This window comes from Falco peregrinus, chromosome 1 (assembly GCF_023634155.1).
Source record: "Falco peregrinus isolate bFalPer1 chromosome 1, bFalPer1.pri, whole genome shotgun sequence".
Classification (NCBI taxonomy): domain Eukaryota; kingdom Metazoa; phylum Chordata; class Aves; order Falconiformes; family Falconidae; genus Falco; species Falco peregrinus.
Genome location: NC_073721.1, coordinates 15985703 through 15998832, shown reverse-complemented (window position 1 = coordinate 15998832; position 13130 = coordinate 15985703). Strand labels below are relative to the sequence as shown.

The following is a 13130-nucleotide window of genomic DNA, read 5'->3' as shown; positions in this document are numbered from 1 at the left end:
AGGTTACCAATAACAAGTTGCGTACCCCTTGCTTCTTGCATGCAAGTCACTCTACTTTATAAATAGAACTGTACTGATAGACAGAACTTGGCCTATCCTCTTGTCCTCTTATGCGAGTTATTTTGATTTAAAAATAGAACTGTCCTAGAACTGATATGTATCAACGAGGTTGTGAAAGTTCATTTCTAGACCCTATGTAATTAAGCAGTAAGTTACAGGGAGCAGTGTGTGTGTTCTTGTTGATAATATAAAGATTTTAAAGTACAGTAGTATTAATTTTGGTTTTTCTCTTCTGCACGTTGTTCCTTTGCTGTAGCTTATCAAAACAGACCCAAAATATACATGTCTACTTCCACAAAGAAGTAACTCTTCTGAACATTATAAAAAAGAAAATGGTCCTGTTAGCAAGGACTGTCTAAATAGCAGATTTGTAATTTATTGAAGTACTGCCTTGATCATAGCGGTGTAGCAGTATGTTTAAGCATAGATTCTTTCTGAATGCCAATGCTTCATTTGCATATTTAAGGTAATTCTGCATTGGTATTGCATTGCCTTAATCTTGTTTGCTTTTTTAAACTTGGAGCTCACTTATAAAAGTTTAAATCTTCCTTGATTTCTGTTCTTTTTCAAAAAATCATAGTTGGTTGGTTTTTTTCATTTGGGTCTTGTGCTCATGGCAGTGCTTTAACATGTATAAGAGGCTTTTCATGGATATTTGAAAATCTTAATTTTTTCAGGTAGTCTTGTTTGACTTTGCTCCTTCCAGTTCAGTTACCTTAGGCATTTAAATACACAGAGTTACACTGAATACGCTAAAAGCCTAGGGATGGAAGAAGGTTAATCTGAATAATTTCTTCAGTATAATTTAGAGATGGATGTATGTGAACAGTCGCTTCATAGTAGTTTTACTATTAAAAGTAATATATGGACTCTGCAGAAGATTAAAGTTGAAAGGCATGACTTGAAGAATCTGGTTTTTCTAAAAACCTTTCCTAAGAAATCTCTTGTATATTTCTGTTAGGTATTCTTATATCTAATACTTATCTTCTCCTTCTGTCATAGTGGCTTTACCTGGAGTAAAAGAACTTGACAAATCTTTTGAGGTAAGGAGGAAATAAAAAAAAAAACAACAAACCAAACCCTCATAAAAGGGTCTAAATGTTGACACATGAATGACTGCTTCAAATGATGGAAGATTCATTACATTTCTTTTCAGCAGGGTTGCTATGGTTAGCTGAGCAATATGGGGGGAGAGGAGTGTGAGAGCTTTTCCTACCTCTCAGAGCATCTTGTGACTATAAAATTCTTCTATTCCTTATCTGGATTTTTCCTTCGTGTTCTAAATATACCAGTGCTTGGGAGATTACTCATTTTTGTGAAAATGATAGAGAAAACAGGAAAAATTAGAGGGGTTCTGAAGTAGGTAGCTGCTGAAGGTATTGATGGTTCAGAATAATTAAGTGGTCTGTGAGTTAGGAATAGGACATGAGTCCTAAAACCAAATAAGCACAGTTTCCATCTCATGGGCTGGACTCAGAGGTACACAGCTTAATAACTGAGGTTCAGTGGGAACCTGTGATATTCTTTTGCCTTCATACCTGAGCTCAGCGAATGGTTGGAATGTGTCAGCTTCTTGATTGCTAACACGTTGCTCTGGGAAGAGGCATTTTTTTCATTTTTACTCCTGAAAAAGCCTGACTGTTCCTTATGACCCTTTCATTTAAAAAAATGACTTTATATGCATATGATTAGCTAAGTATGCCACAAATTACAGAGCCTTTCTTCTAGCTAGTCAGTTTAAAGTATTCAGGCCTTAATTTGTTTTTAGAAGACACACTTGAATTGTACTTGAACTCCACCTGTTTGGACTTATTTCAGAAAACAGTGCATTGTCCAGAGGGATGCACACAAAAATAGCCTCAAAGAAGGGAGGTTTGCTTTGCATGCGCATTAAGATAGGATGGTATTTTGAGTGTTTAAGTGTTGTTTTACCCACTGTTAACCAGCAGAGAGCACTTTAGTTTATAACTTAACATCTATAAAAAACGTGAATTTGGGAATGGCTGGTGTTTTTTCTTTCTCTGAGACAGCCATTAAAAACAAACTGCCTGTGAAAAATAAATTTCTGGTTTTGTGTATTATTACTTGTGTGTGTTCTGCACAAAAATACTGCTTTGTAAGTATAAATTTTATTGTATGCCAATGACTTAAGGGAAGATTCAAGGTAAATTTTATCAATAATCTCGTGATAGTGTTTGTTGAAACTCTGCACCTTATGAAGTACAGTTCCTCAAAATATTAACCTTACCAGGCTGACATGGAGAATTATCTCCCTAGTTTGGAGTCCCAGGTTCAGATGCCACCGGTTTGTTTCCAGCACATGAAGACTGTAAGCACAAGAACTTGTTGCCAATATACAGAAAACAGCATCTGAGTGATGGTGCTGTTGTGGTTGCTTGCTGAAATTCTTTTGTAGAGAATGATACAAGGAGAAAGCTTTGAGGCCAATAGCATTATGAATCGGTGCATTAAATCTTTTCTTAGTCTATGGTATGCATGTTGGTTGTCATGACTGAAAAAACTACTTAAATTAGGGTGAAGGGTGGGAAGAATGTGAAAAGATAGGAGGCAGGAGGATCCTGATATGGACCTCCATCTCCCCCAAGCAAACCATGTGTTAACTGGAGGCTACCTCTTTAAAAACAAAACAAAAAACCAAAACCCCACAACAAAACAACCCCCCTCATTGTCACCTGGCACCTCTGATGTGACTAGAGTCCTCAGAAATGGGCAAAATAGTGTTTTGGTAACCCAGGCCTACAGTATGAATGCAATGGATGGGGCTATTGAGTGATGTCTGATACCAGTTCTACCCCACGACCTCACCCTCCCCCAGCTAGCTTGGCGGCAGGGTAGAGCTCCTAAGGAGCAAGGTCGATGTAGGAATCTGTGGACATACCTGAAAAGAGGTGCATAGTCTTAAATGTGGTGATGACATAATCAAGGCACGTGTTGAATGACTGCTGTCATGGCTGTCGGTAATGTGCAGGTTGTGTGTAATGTGTCTTAATGGGCACAGAGGGGAGAGAATTATTGCAATGAAGTCCCTGACCTCTCCTGATTTTTTTTTCCGTGAGACTTGTAGGGAAGTAGCCAAAGCATTCTGCAGAGTAGGTCACAGCATGTGGAAACATGATCTGTAACCTGCTAGTCGTGCACATACATGAAGCACGTAACACTTCTGTGAGAGCTGCTTTAGTAGAGAGACCGTATAAATCTTGTCATAGGAACAGGCATACAAGGGAGGAGCAAGCTCCCTCAGGCAGCAATAGTTGTAAATAGGTGTTTTGCTGAAATATTGTTGCTGCTTTTGAGATGAATAATTAATATCATAAACCTTATTGTTCAGAGTGGCAATTTGCAGGTCATTTGGATGGGGGATATGGAGCTGTTGAAAACATAAACATCTCATCTAGCAATTTCTTCAGCAGCGTGTTGTGCCTTTTATTGTTTGAATCTGCCTGGGAGTGGCTTTAAGATCCAGTAACCTGATCTTTTATCACTCTTGGAGGCTTCCTTTTCTGGTATGCCCTGATGCATTCAACACATGTCGGTATTGTACGCGACCGGCAATCGGAGCAATTCAGGTTCACTTTCTCTGTCTGCAAGAAACGACAAATCATCCGCTGGTGAATGCTTCTCAGACTTGTCAGCCGTCTGCAGCTAATTTCTGTGTGGCTCATCAACCCCATTTAAGAGACTGGAATCGCCGTGGATGACCAAGCTAGAAAACGTTGACAAGATCTTAGGAGCAAAGGCTAGTTAAGAATGAGAGGAAAACTGCTTTTCTTTGGAGGAATCAGGCTGATGTGAGAACACCCAGTTTCTCACAGAGGAAAACAGAGCAAGGCTATGAGCAATTCAAGGCTGTGCAGGAGGAGCAGAGACTGCCTTTAAAAAGCAGTTATTCTATTACTTGTCTGAGAAACGTCAGCAGATGGACTTTGGTTACCGTGCTGTGAATATTTGCAGTGGCTTTGCATGTTGGAATACAAGCAGTGATATCTTTATTTCCCTTCCCCTGTGTATTTACCTGCTGAAAAATGAGTGAAGAAGCAAAGGAGAAAAATGCTAAACCAGCTCACAGGAAAAAGAAAGGAAAAAAGGTAACTCCCTGTACAGACAGTCTGCTGTAATGCCTTTTTTTTTTTTTTTTTTTTTCTCCTTCAGTCATTTTGTGTTCTAGCAGTTTGCTTCTGGGTGTGAAGTGGCTTTGGTTTGATAATTTGCTTAGAATAAAAATGATGGTAGGATCGGGATGGTTTTGTTTATGCTACATGGTGATGGGTGTGTTCTTTGCTAGAATCAGTAATACCATCACAACTCAGTTGTTTTGTATTATTTAAATATTCCGATATTTAAGTATATGTTAGTTATAGAATTTCAATGTGGTTATAGTTTTCATAGTGTATTCCAAACACAGGGTTAACAAGTAAACAAGTATCTAAAATGAAGCCTTTCTTGAAGGAGCAACTGATAATCAACATGTGCTCTTGTAAATGAATATTATGGACATTGCTAAGAAAAGCCTGTTTTACAATAAGCTTTTACTTTTTAAAAAGCTACGTTTTTTTACTGTATGCCACTTTGATCAGTTTTATATATTTTTGGGGACTTGGAAATATTGTGATTAAACTAAACTCTGGCATAAAATTCCAGTTTCAGTGGAACTAATTTATGTTATGGTTCAGGTCTTTTGCTTAAGAGTGTGCTTAGAAAGACAGATTTGATTATTACCTTCTACATTGCAGTCTTTTGCTTTCTTGATATTCCATGTAATTTCCCTTCCCATTGTGAAATGGACTATTTTCACGTGTTTACACCCAAGAGTTGGATTGTTAAATTTAGGAAGCTGACTTCTTCAGGTACTTCTCACTCATAAATATTAACTCAGTATATTAATTTATAATGCAGTTTTCCTTGAGCACTGTAGAAAAACACGTCTGAAAGGTTTATCATTGTTGCATAGAATGTACTCAGACTCCCACCCTTTATTTTCTGAGTGTATGTTTGCCTTCCTACCACATGAAAGTGTATGACAGCATCATAGTTAATCCATTTCCTTGGTGAAGGATTCAGTATAGATTGTTGAAAAAGCAAATTAAACCAGATTGGCCCTTCTATTCTCTCAGAACTGCAAAGAGCAGCTTTTGGAAGGAAGCAGGGAAAAATATAATTGAAATCACTTTCAATGGTGAATTAGGATACCTTCCTAACAGACAAAATGCTTCTGTCAGTTATGATAGATTGCCTCAGGACGAGAAGATTGTCTACAACTAAATTCTGGGGTGGGTTTTAAATTTTGACTACGTTAATATTTTTACTATATTATACAAACTATTTTTATGGTGTTCAACAACATAGCTGTAGTTCTATACCACACATCAAGTTTTATGGTTTAAACTCACATAAATCCATGTCTTGTGGAGGACCAACCCAACAGCCAGCACGGCAGAGCAGCCCAGGTGATTTAGGATTAAGCCAAGTTTGGAGTCTCACCTGTTATTCCAGCAATGGCTTGAATAAATCTACCTGTATCTTCACCTCATGAAGGTGATATTCTCTGTGGGCAGGAGGCCACAGGTGCCCTGTCCAAATCCACCCTCTGCTGATGGGTACAGTGTGTCATTGGTCTTGGGGGAGGCGGGTGGGGGAAGCTGTCAGACACGTTTATGTTTGTGAGCCGCTGCTGTGAGCATTGGAGGCCAATGGCACAGCACTCAGTTGATGTCTTGCGAAGTAACGGTAAAGCCTGCCCTTCTCTGTGCGTTGAGCTTCACTACGTGAGCTGTAGCTGACACTAGGGCGTGACTGCAAACCTTACATTTCAATATGGAGTGACTAGAGCTTTTTAAACCTGCAGAAAGTGTTGTTTCACTGCTCTGTCTGATTTTTCTTCGTGCTGTTGGAATCGTTGAGACTGCTGTGATATGCTGCATCAGGATGAGGTGTGTCCCTTGTGACTAGGGCACATTAAGGCTGCTCACGTGTCAATGCTAAACACAGGCTTCAGCCAGAATGTGTCCAATGGCAAGTAAACTACTCTGCTTTTTTAAACAAGAAGCAGACATTTCTTCTGGTCCCAGTAGAAATTTTCCCTTTTCAGTTCATTGGGGAGGGTTTTAAGTGCACTGTTTTGATTCAGAAGATGAATCTCTGAATGGCCAGTGAAGAAGCACTTAGTTAACTCCAGAATGCTCTCCAAGAAGAGTTTGATATACAAATGGTGTTTGGCTGTAAACTCCTGAGCCAGGTGAAAGCTTAACTGGGTCTGGGATTCCAGTGAGTTACACCACCTGTCCATCCTAAATGTAGGTATCCTGAACTGGGTATTTCCATGGCTGCCTTCCTGTTCTCTTCCGATAGTTCCTGTCTTGGCAGCTGTGCTTTCTCCATATTTAGCCTTTCCCTCGCCTTCTGTCGCATTTATCTTCAGAGCTGAGTCTCCTTCTTCTCTTTGACTGCTGAGGTACCCATTCATATCCTATACCCTCTTCAGCAACTCTTGTTTTTCCTGGTTTTACACAATTTCTGAAATAAAACTACAGGAAGAGGAGGACGACAGCAATGGAGAGATCACACGGTTTGCTATAGGGAAACCACAGTCAGTAGTGTGTGTTCTGATTTTCCAGAGTTGTGTGATTAGGATGTACCACAAAACCAACCCTTAACCTGGCAAACGATGTCTCCCTTCTGAGAACAAAGACATGCAATAACTGTGCATTCAGAACAGATCAGCAAAAGCAGATTTCCCCCAAGTATGTTGAAAATACCAATCCAGATGGAGAGGATGAAAATAAGAAACAAATTGGGAGGTGTCACTGAGATTATTTTTTTTTAAAGGGTGGACAATTTAGATGAAAGCAGAACAATATTGTGTTTAGCACTATAGGATTAAGTAGGGATACAGCTTTCAAAGGATGATGAAGACACCACATCAATATTTATTGCTGAGGCTACACGGAACAGGATTAACTCTGATGGAATCAGAAGCCTAATTAGTTTCTCTGTTCCATCCTTCAGGGTTCTGCTCTACCAGCAGCCTGTGCCTCTTGCACTTGAGCTTCAGTTGTCCTGCAATTTCCAGCCATGATTTTACAGAGTCAGTGTTTTGAAACTGTCAAGTTGAATCCCTAGGCGTTATGGAGTGGCTTTATCTTGTATGTTTGTCATCACTTTTCAGTAAATTTTTGAATCTCTATTTCAGAAGGGCATTGCGCTTGGCTGTCACTAGAGATGTAAGCTGTGTTTTGATTTTTAACAAAAAAGAAGTATTTTTGTCTCTTCTTCAAACTACCAGCATGAGATCAGCTATGAAAATATTTGTGGTCCTCTGAAGCTTTAAAAGAGAATCAGGAATGCATGAACAAGAAATAAATTAGACCAGCTCAAAACTTCTATAGTAGAAGACTTTTTTTTTTTTTTTTCAGTTTAATTTTACAGTTATTTGCTGGGTACCAGTCACTTGTGTAGTAGGAAATGTCACCTTAAGCTCTCATGCCAGAAGCTTCACTGCAAATGCATATTTTTTGTTTTGGGGAATCTTTTGTTTCCCTCTTCCCCTGTGCCCTCTAAGATCTTCAAGCCACTCGCACAATTAATGTGCTGTTTTGTCTTTCAGTATATGTGTAGCACAAATCAGTAATGGAAACTCCTAACCAAAATGTCTAAAAAGTTTATTCTTAAATGTACCCAGGAGAGAACTCATGCTGAACTCTTAATGTGATTCTAGAGTAATCTGTGTATTAATTCGCCTTGCTGCCTTAATTAGTTGATCACCATGGTATGATTTCAGCATTGTGTTCTATTGCTTTGTGCAAAATACGAATATGCTATGCAGGGAGAGAAGCAAGCTGCTTATGCCGCAGATTGAAATCAGTGCTTGGGGTCAAAATGTTTAGGGTGGCCAACATCATGATTTTTGGACTAATACAAGGTTTAGCTCAATCCACTTTTCTTGAGCCAGTAGCCTGGGCTCACTGTGCTGGGAACACACTTTGCAATTTCCGCCAGGGAGTATTTGCTCTGTCTGAACTCCAAGGTTTGACTCAGCAGCATTAGTGGCTGTCTCTGGAGGTACTCTTCTGTTGTATTCTGTTGTATTTCAACTGTACTGCATACAGTTGAAAATCTGACACAGCAGCGTGTCTTTATTGGGATGAGAAACTTCAAGGAGTGTTTGTGTGTGTGTGTGTAAAGACACTGAAAGGTCAGAGGTTCTCAGGTGTGAGAAGCCATTCCCTACTGTTGTAGAAATGCAATATCAGTATTGGTCTGGGAGAAGAGTTGTCCCTCTTGTTGTCCCATGGAGCAGGCAGGATCATGCCCTTAATAGACAAAGCTTGCCTCTACTGAAATAACATCACTGATTTCAACTGGGACAATGTTAGGGGGCCTGAGGTCTTGGCATTTCATCCTCATCTGGTCACATGATTCATCTGTGTGTGTATGATTACAGTGGGACTTCTGGTCATTGTTACTCGGCACCTGTGAAGACCAATTTTTGTCACGACAAGATGAGAAATGGTGTTTTGTTGCTCAGATTCATGGTGGTGTCACACTTCTTTCAAAGCTGTCTTTTACAACTAGATTTACTGAGTCGGTTGCTTTAATAAGCCATGTTTATCTGTCCTTAGTTCTCACACACATGTTGATTATTGGGGGAGAATATTCACTACTGTTTGCTCCTGGTGGAGAAGTACCCATTGCTAATGGTAAACAAAATGTTCATAGTAGACTCTTCAAGATTTTTTTCACTTTTAATTTATTCATAAAACTAACTTATTACTTGGAGTGTAAATTGATTTCTAAATTTGGTTTATTCCTGAGAAGCTGAGAAATGAAAATCTGGTTAGATTTGTGAAATAAAATGCAAAAAGACTGTACAAGGAAACTGTGTCTTGTCTTGGTAAATAAGGTTTACACTATGTTGTTAATTTCAGGGTTCTATGGATGAGAAGTGGTTCTTACAGATGTAAATTTGACTCTGTGGTGATGGTCTTAAACCTTAACATGTCAATGCATCCTATGCTGAAAATCTAATTCAGTGGCATGATAAACAGATTTGTTTGGCCTTGCTTGACAAATTCTACTTGTTCATCTTTAATGTCCATTTTATTGATGTGATAAACTCCTAACCTCATATTTTCAGAAGATAGAGAAGAAAAACCAAAGTACAAAAAGCACCTGGAACTTCTGGAAGATACTCCTCATTTGCATATCCAAATAGTAAAAGTCCAAGAACAGTAGAATAAAAAACATTTTCAATGATTATGACTATTCTTATTTGTGGTGTTTTCTAAAACTTCAGGCATTAAAATAGTGTTTCTTTGAATCAAATGCATTTACATTTTCTTGCCATTTACAGTTTTCTGAATTACCCCAGAAAGTTAAAATGCATTGAATCCTGTCATCTTGACTGGAATCACTTTGATACATAATAATATTACTGTTTTTCTTTTATCAGACTGGAACGAAAGAAAGCATATTTAATAGCAAGTTAAGCATCTTATTGATTTGAAATGAGCCATTTCAAATGTTTGTTTTCCCTGGAAAAAATCTTCATTGACATTACCTAACTTCAATAGTATTAGTCAACAGCTCCTAGCCCCTAGGTATATATGGTTAAAAGATTGTAAGTACATGTTATTGTCATAGTCTATATGAAATGAAACAGCAAGGTGTGTTATGTTACTGAATTTTTAACATAATAAGCTCTGTAGATAAGTGACAACTTGTAACCTGAGTGACAGTCTTTCCATTTGCTGTTAAATTACCACTCTTGCTGAAAAGACAGTGATTTTATTTTTTTTATCATGTTTTTTTTAGCAGAGGAATCCTAAATCTTGTGAGAGCATGAAACCTGAGGGAGGTTCTCAGATCCTGTGGCATAAGTTCATCCTACAGTTTTGAGTGTTTTTTTTCCAGAAAATTCAGGTGTGAACAGTCCTTGTCCTCCTGAAGGATGGGTCTAGGAAGCAGAAATAAAATTATGGATAGCGTGGATAAATGCTTCAGCTGATTTTATTTTGTTTCCTCTGTGTTCATCAAGTTTTGCTTCCTTTGTGGGGATTTTCCCCTTGTTTCAATGACCCATGTTCCCAGCTGCTGTAGGACCAGTCCTTTCCCCATGCTGTCTTCGTTCTGAGGCCTGTTTTGCCTTTTCCTTCCTCAGTTTCTTTTGCAGCATTTCCTCATGTGCCTTCCAGTCACCACGTGTCCTCCATCAGGAAGCTGATGGCTTGAGTCTGTTTTTGGGTTGAATCTCCTGTTCTCCCAACACTTCCCTCACGTTGAACTGGACACTTTATAGTGGGTTTCCATCTCTAGGACAGAGCCTGTGTCATCCGAAGGACCAAGGCCCCATGTGAGGTCTGGTTCCTTGGTGGCCTCTCCCAGGTGCAGTGTGCAAAGTGCGAGTGCAACAGGCAGTCTTCCAGGATGGGCTGCATGTGGGTCATTGCTGGTGCCTAATGCTTCAGTTGGAGGACTTCCAGTGCCTTCTGCTCCATAAGCTGGGCACTTACAGTCCAGGTCAGGTTGTCTCCTTTGCAGTAATTCGTTTTAGGTACAATTAGGTTACAGTTAGATTGGATTAGAGAAAGTGGGCTTGTGCTAGAAAAGACACAGTGGATCAGCTTTAGTTACATACTGCAGTTTTGCAGTCATCAGTGGGACAGGAATTGATATAAAAGTTTATGTAATAGTCCTTTATGAAACCACTGTGCAAACTTCAGCTTGCTCCAACTTCAACTTAGAGTCATATAGAGACCTTTTACAGGTTCCTTAGAACCTGAAAAAAGGGTCTTTGTTTAGCATCTGGGATTTCTTTTTTTCTAAACCCTGTGACTGATGCAATGGTAGAATTTAGTAGGTCTTAATGAGAGCACCTAGGTAGGTCTAGTAGGTGTTAAAATGCTTATCACATTTATGCAATGGTTGTATCTTCAATTAGAAATACTTCTATCAATCTGTCAATTACAGATGGAGTAAACTGAATACATCTTGGCACCACCCTTTGACTTCCAGACAATAACCTGTACATCCACGTTACCCTTACTGGGCATGGCCTTGTTCCTCTGTTTACCTCACTTCCACTTTCTGGAGGTGGCGGTAGAGCCTGCAACTTTCCTTCATCTCTGGCTGACTGCAGGCAGGAGCAGAGGATGGTGCTCTGCAGTTTCAGGGCCTAGAGAGAGCCAACACCCTGCTAGGAGGGAACTAGCTCCATCACGTTTTTGTTGAAAGTACCAATGTATCTTAGTAAGGAAGAGATAATTAGCAAAGTAGGCAATTTACGGTTTAAGCTGAAAAAATAGAGGGTTTTTTCTTACGTTTTTAAAGCCCTGTATTCATAGCAAATGCTGGAGCCGAGGTACCATGTCTAGCTGTTGGATCTTACACTTGCCGGATATGTTCAGTGTCAGGTTTTAAGTCTTAATGCTACATAAAAACATTTTATTAAATTGGTGTTAGGTCCTTATTTCAAGTGATGAAGCTTTTAGTATCTGATCAAACCAACAATATAATGAATTCACCCTGGTCACTTTTCTAAACACCTCAGATGTCAAGTTTGGAATACGAGCAATAGTTAAATACTTTATGGAAGTAGTAATAATCTCCACATTGTCTTCCAATTATTTTCTAGCTTGCTAATAGAGGTGCAGGCTGTTGCATTCCACTCATGTCTGGGTGCTGGGTCTGTCAGTTGTAAGTATTTTCTGGATAAACTGAAACAAGCGTGAACTTTGCTATCCTTTCATTTCCAAAACAGTACAGGGCAAACCTAGCCTTTTTCCCTTAACAATGAAGAAGAGGGGTGAAGTGGCTGGATGGGAAATATGACACATGGGATATTTTCTTTAGCATTTCTTTGATATGTAATACACACCGTGTCTTATTATGTCTAAATTAAATGCATAAGTAAGTATATGTAAGACACTTAAAGTGTTACCATCACAGGTTTGTTTCAGGTTTGTGGATATGAAAGATTTTGAGAATTCTCATTAGTGCTTTAGCAATTTGTGAATGTAAACAAGAATTTATTTGTCTGAATAAATTTTTTTTTTAAGGAGTCATTATGTTGTGAAAGGAAGTAATATAAAGCAATGTGGTGCTTCATGTTGTTCACCATTAAGTTTGTTTCATAGTTGTGTTTAAAAGGGCTGTTCAGGGGAAATAATGTTTTTTGGGGTAGTACGGTTATATAACCATTGTGTATTGCTGATGTGTGTGTGATGTTTTTCTTCTAGCTTGATGTAAGCTTATATCAATGTCAGAATGAATAGATCACTGCAAGCTGTGTTCCTTCTCTTTTTGGATGTGTAATTCATGGAATAATCTGCAGTGAGCAATTTTGATTTCAATTTTTTTCTTAGTGAAATAATATGAAAAAGAAAAGTTGAAAAGAACACCAACACTTTGCTGTACTACCTGGTATTTGTGTCACTTCCCCTAATGGCGTTTTTAAGGAGATCGTCTTAGTCAAGGGGTGACTGATGCTTTTAATCAAGGCCATATCACTTATTTCTGTTAGTCGGTTTCTAAACTATAAAGTAAGAATCTTTCTGAAAAGATCCTGAACATATGTAGGATGCACAGTATTGATGAGACCCTGTTAATCTGAACGATTCTAGTATGCTGGAAATTTGTAATTAGCTTGACATTTGTATCAAGGGAGTAAATGGGGATAAGGATAATCTGGGAAAGGAGAAAGTGGTGGAGGAAGTGGGGTTTTCAGAAGATCTGTCCAGTTTTTTGGTTTTTTTCCCTGGGCAGAAGCAGGGACAGGGCATTAGCCCTCTTTTGCTGGTTTCCAGATTTTTCTTGCTTGGGTACCTTTGGCTGGGGCTGTGCCTGTGCCTGGGCTTGTTTGCATATTAAAAGCATATGGATATACTGATCTTGCAGGGTCTGAGATCAAATAATCTTTGCTAAAGCACTCTAAACCAGGAGGCGCTACATGGGGTGAGGACGAAATTTATCCTGATGGAGATGACCACCTTCAGGCAAAATCTCAGCTGTGTGTGAGAGATGTAAATGCAGAACACAGAAACCTCAAGCAGAGTGCT

General features: G+C 39.0%; 1 protein-coding gene across 2 annotated transcripts in view; it reads left to right on the top strand.

The window, feature by feature from the left end:
- ANK3 (ankyrin 3) overlaps positions 1-13130 on the top strand; it is a 374109-nt gene that overhangs the window by 61919 nt on the left and 299060 nt on the right. Inside the window, exon 1 of one of the 2 annotated variants that reach the window (XM_055793688.1) lies at positions 3544-4166. The exons of the other annotated variant lie outside the window; for it this stretch is intronic. Coding sequence (XP_055649663.1) covers positions 4104-4166 — 63 coding nt within the window. The 5' untranslated portion in view covers positions 3544-4103. Of the gene's footprint in view, positions 1-3543; positions 4167-13130 lie in introns of those variants that run through there. 2 annotated transcript variants of the gene reach the window in all.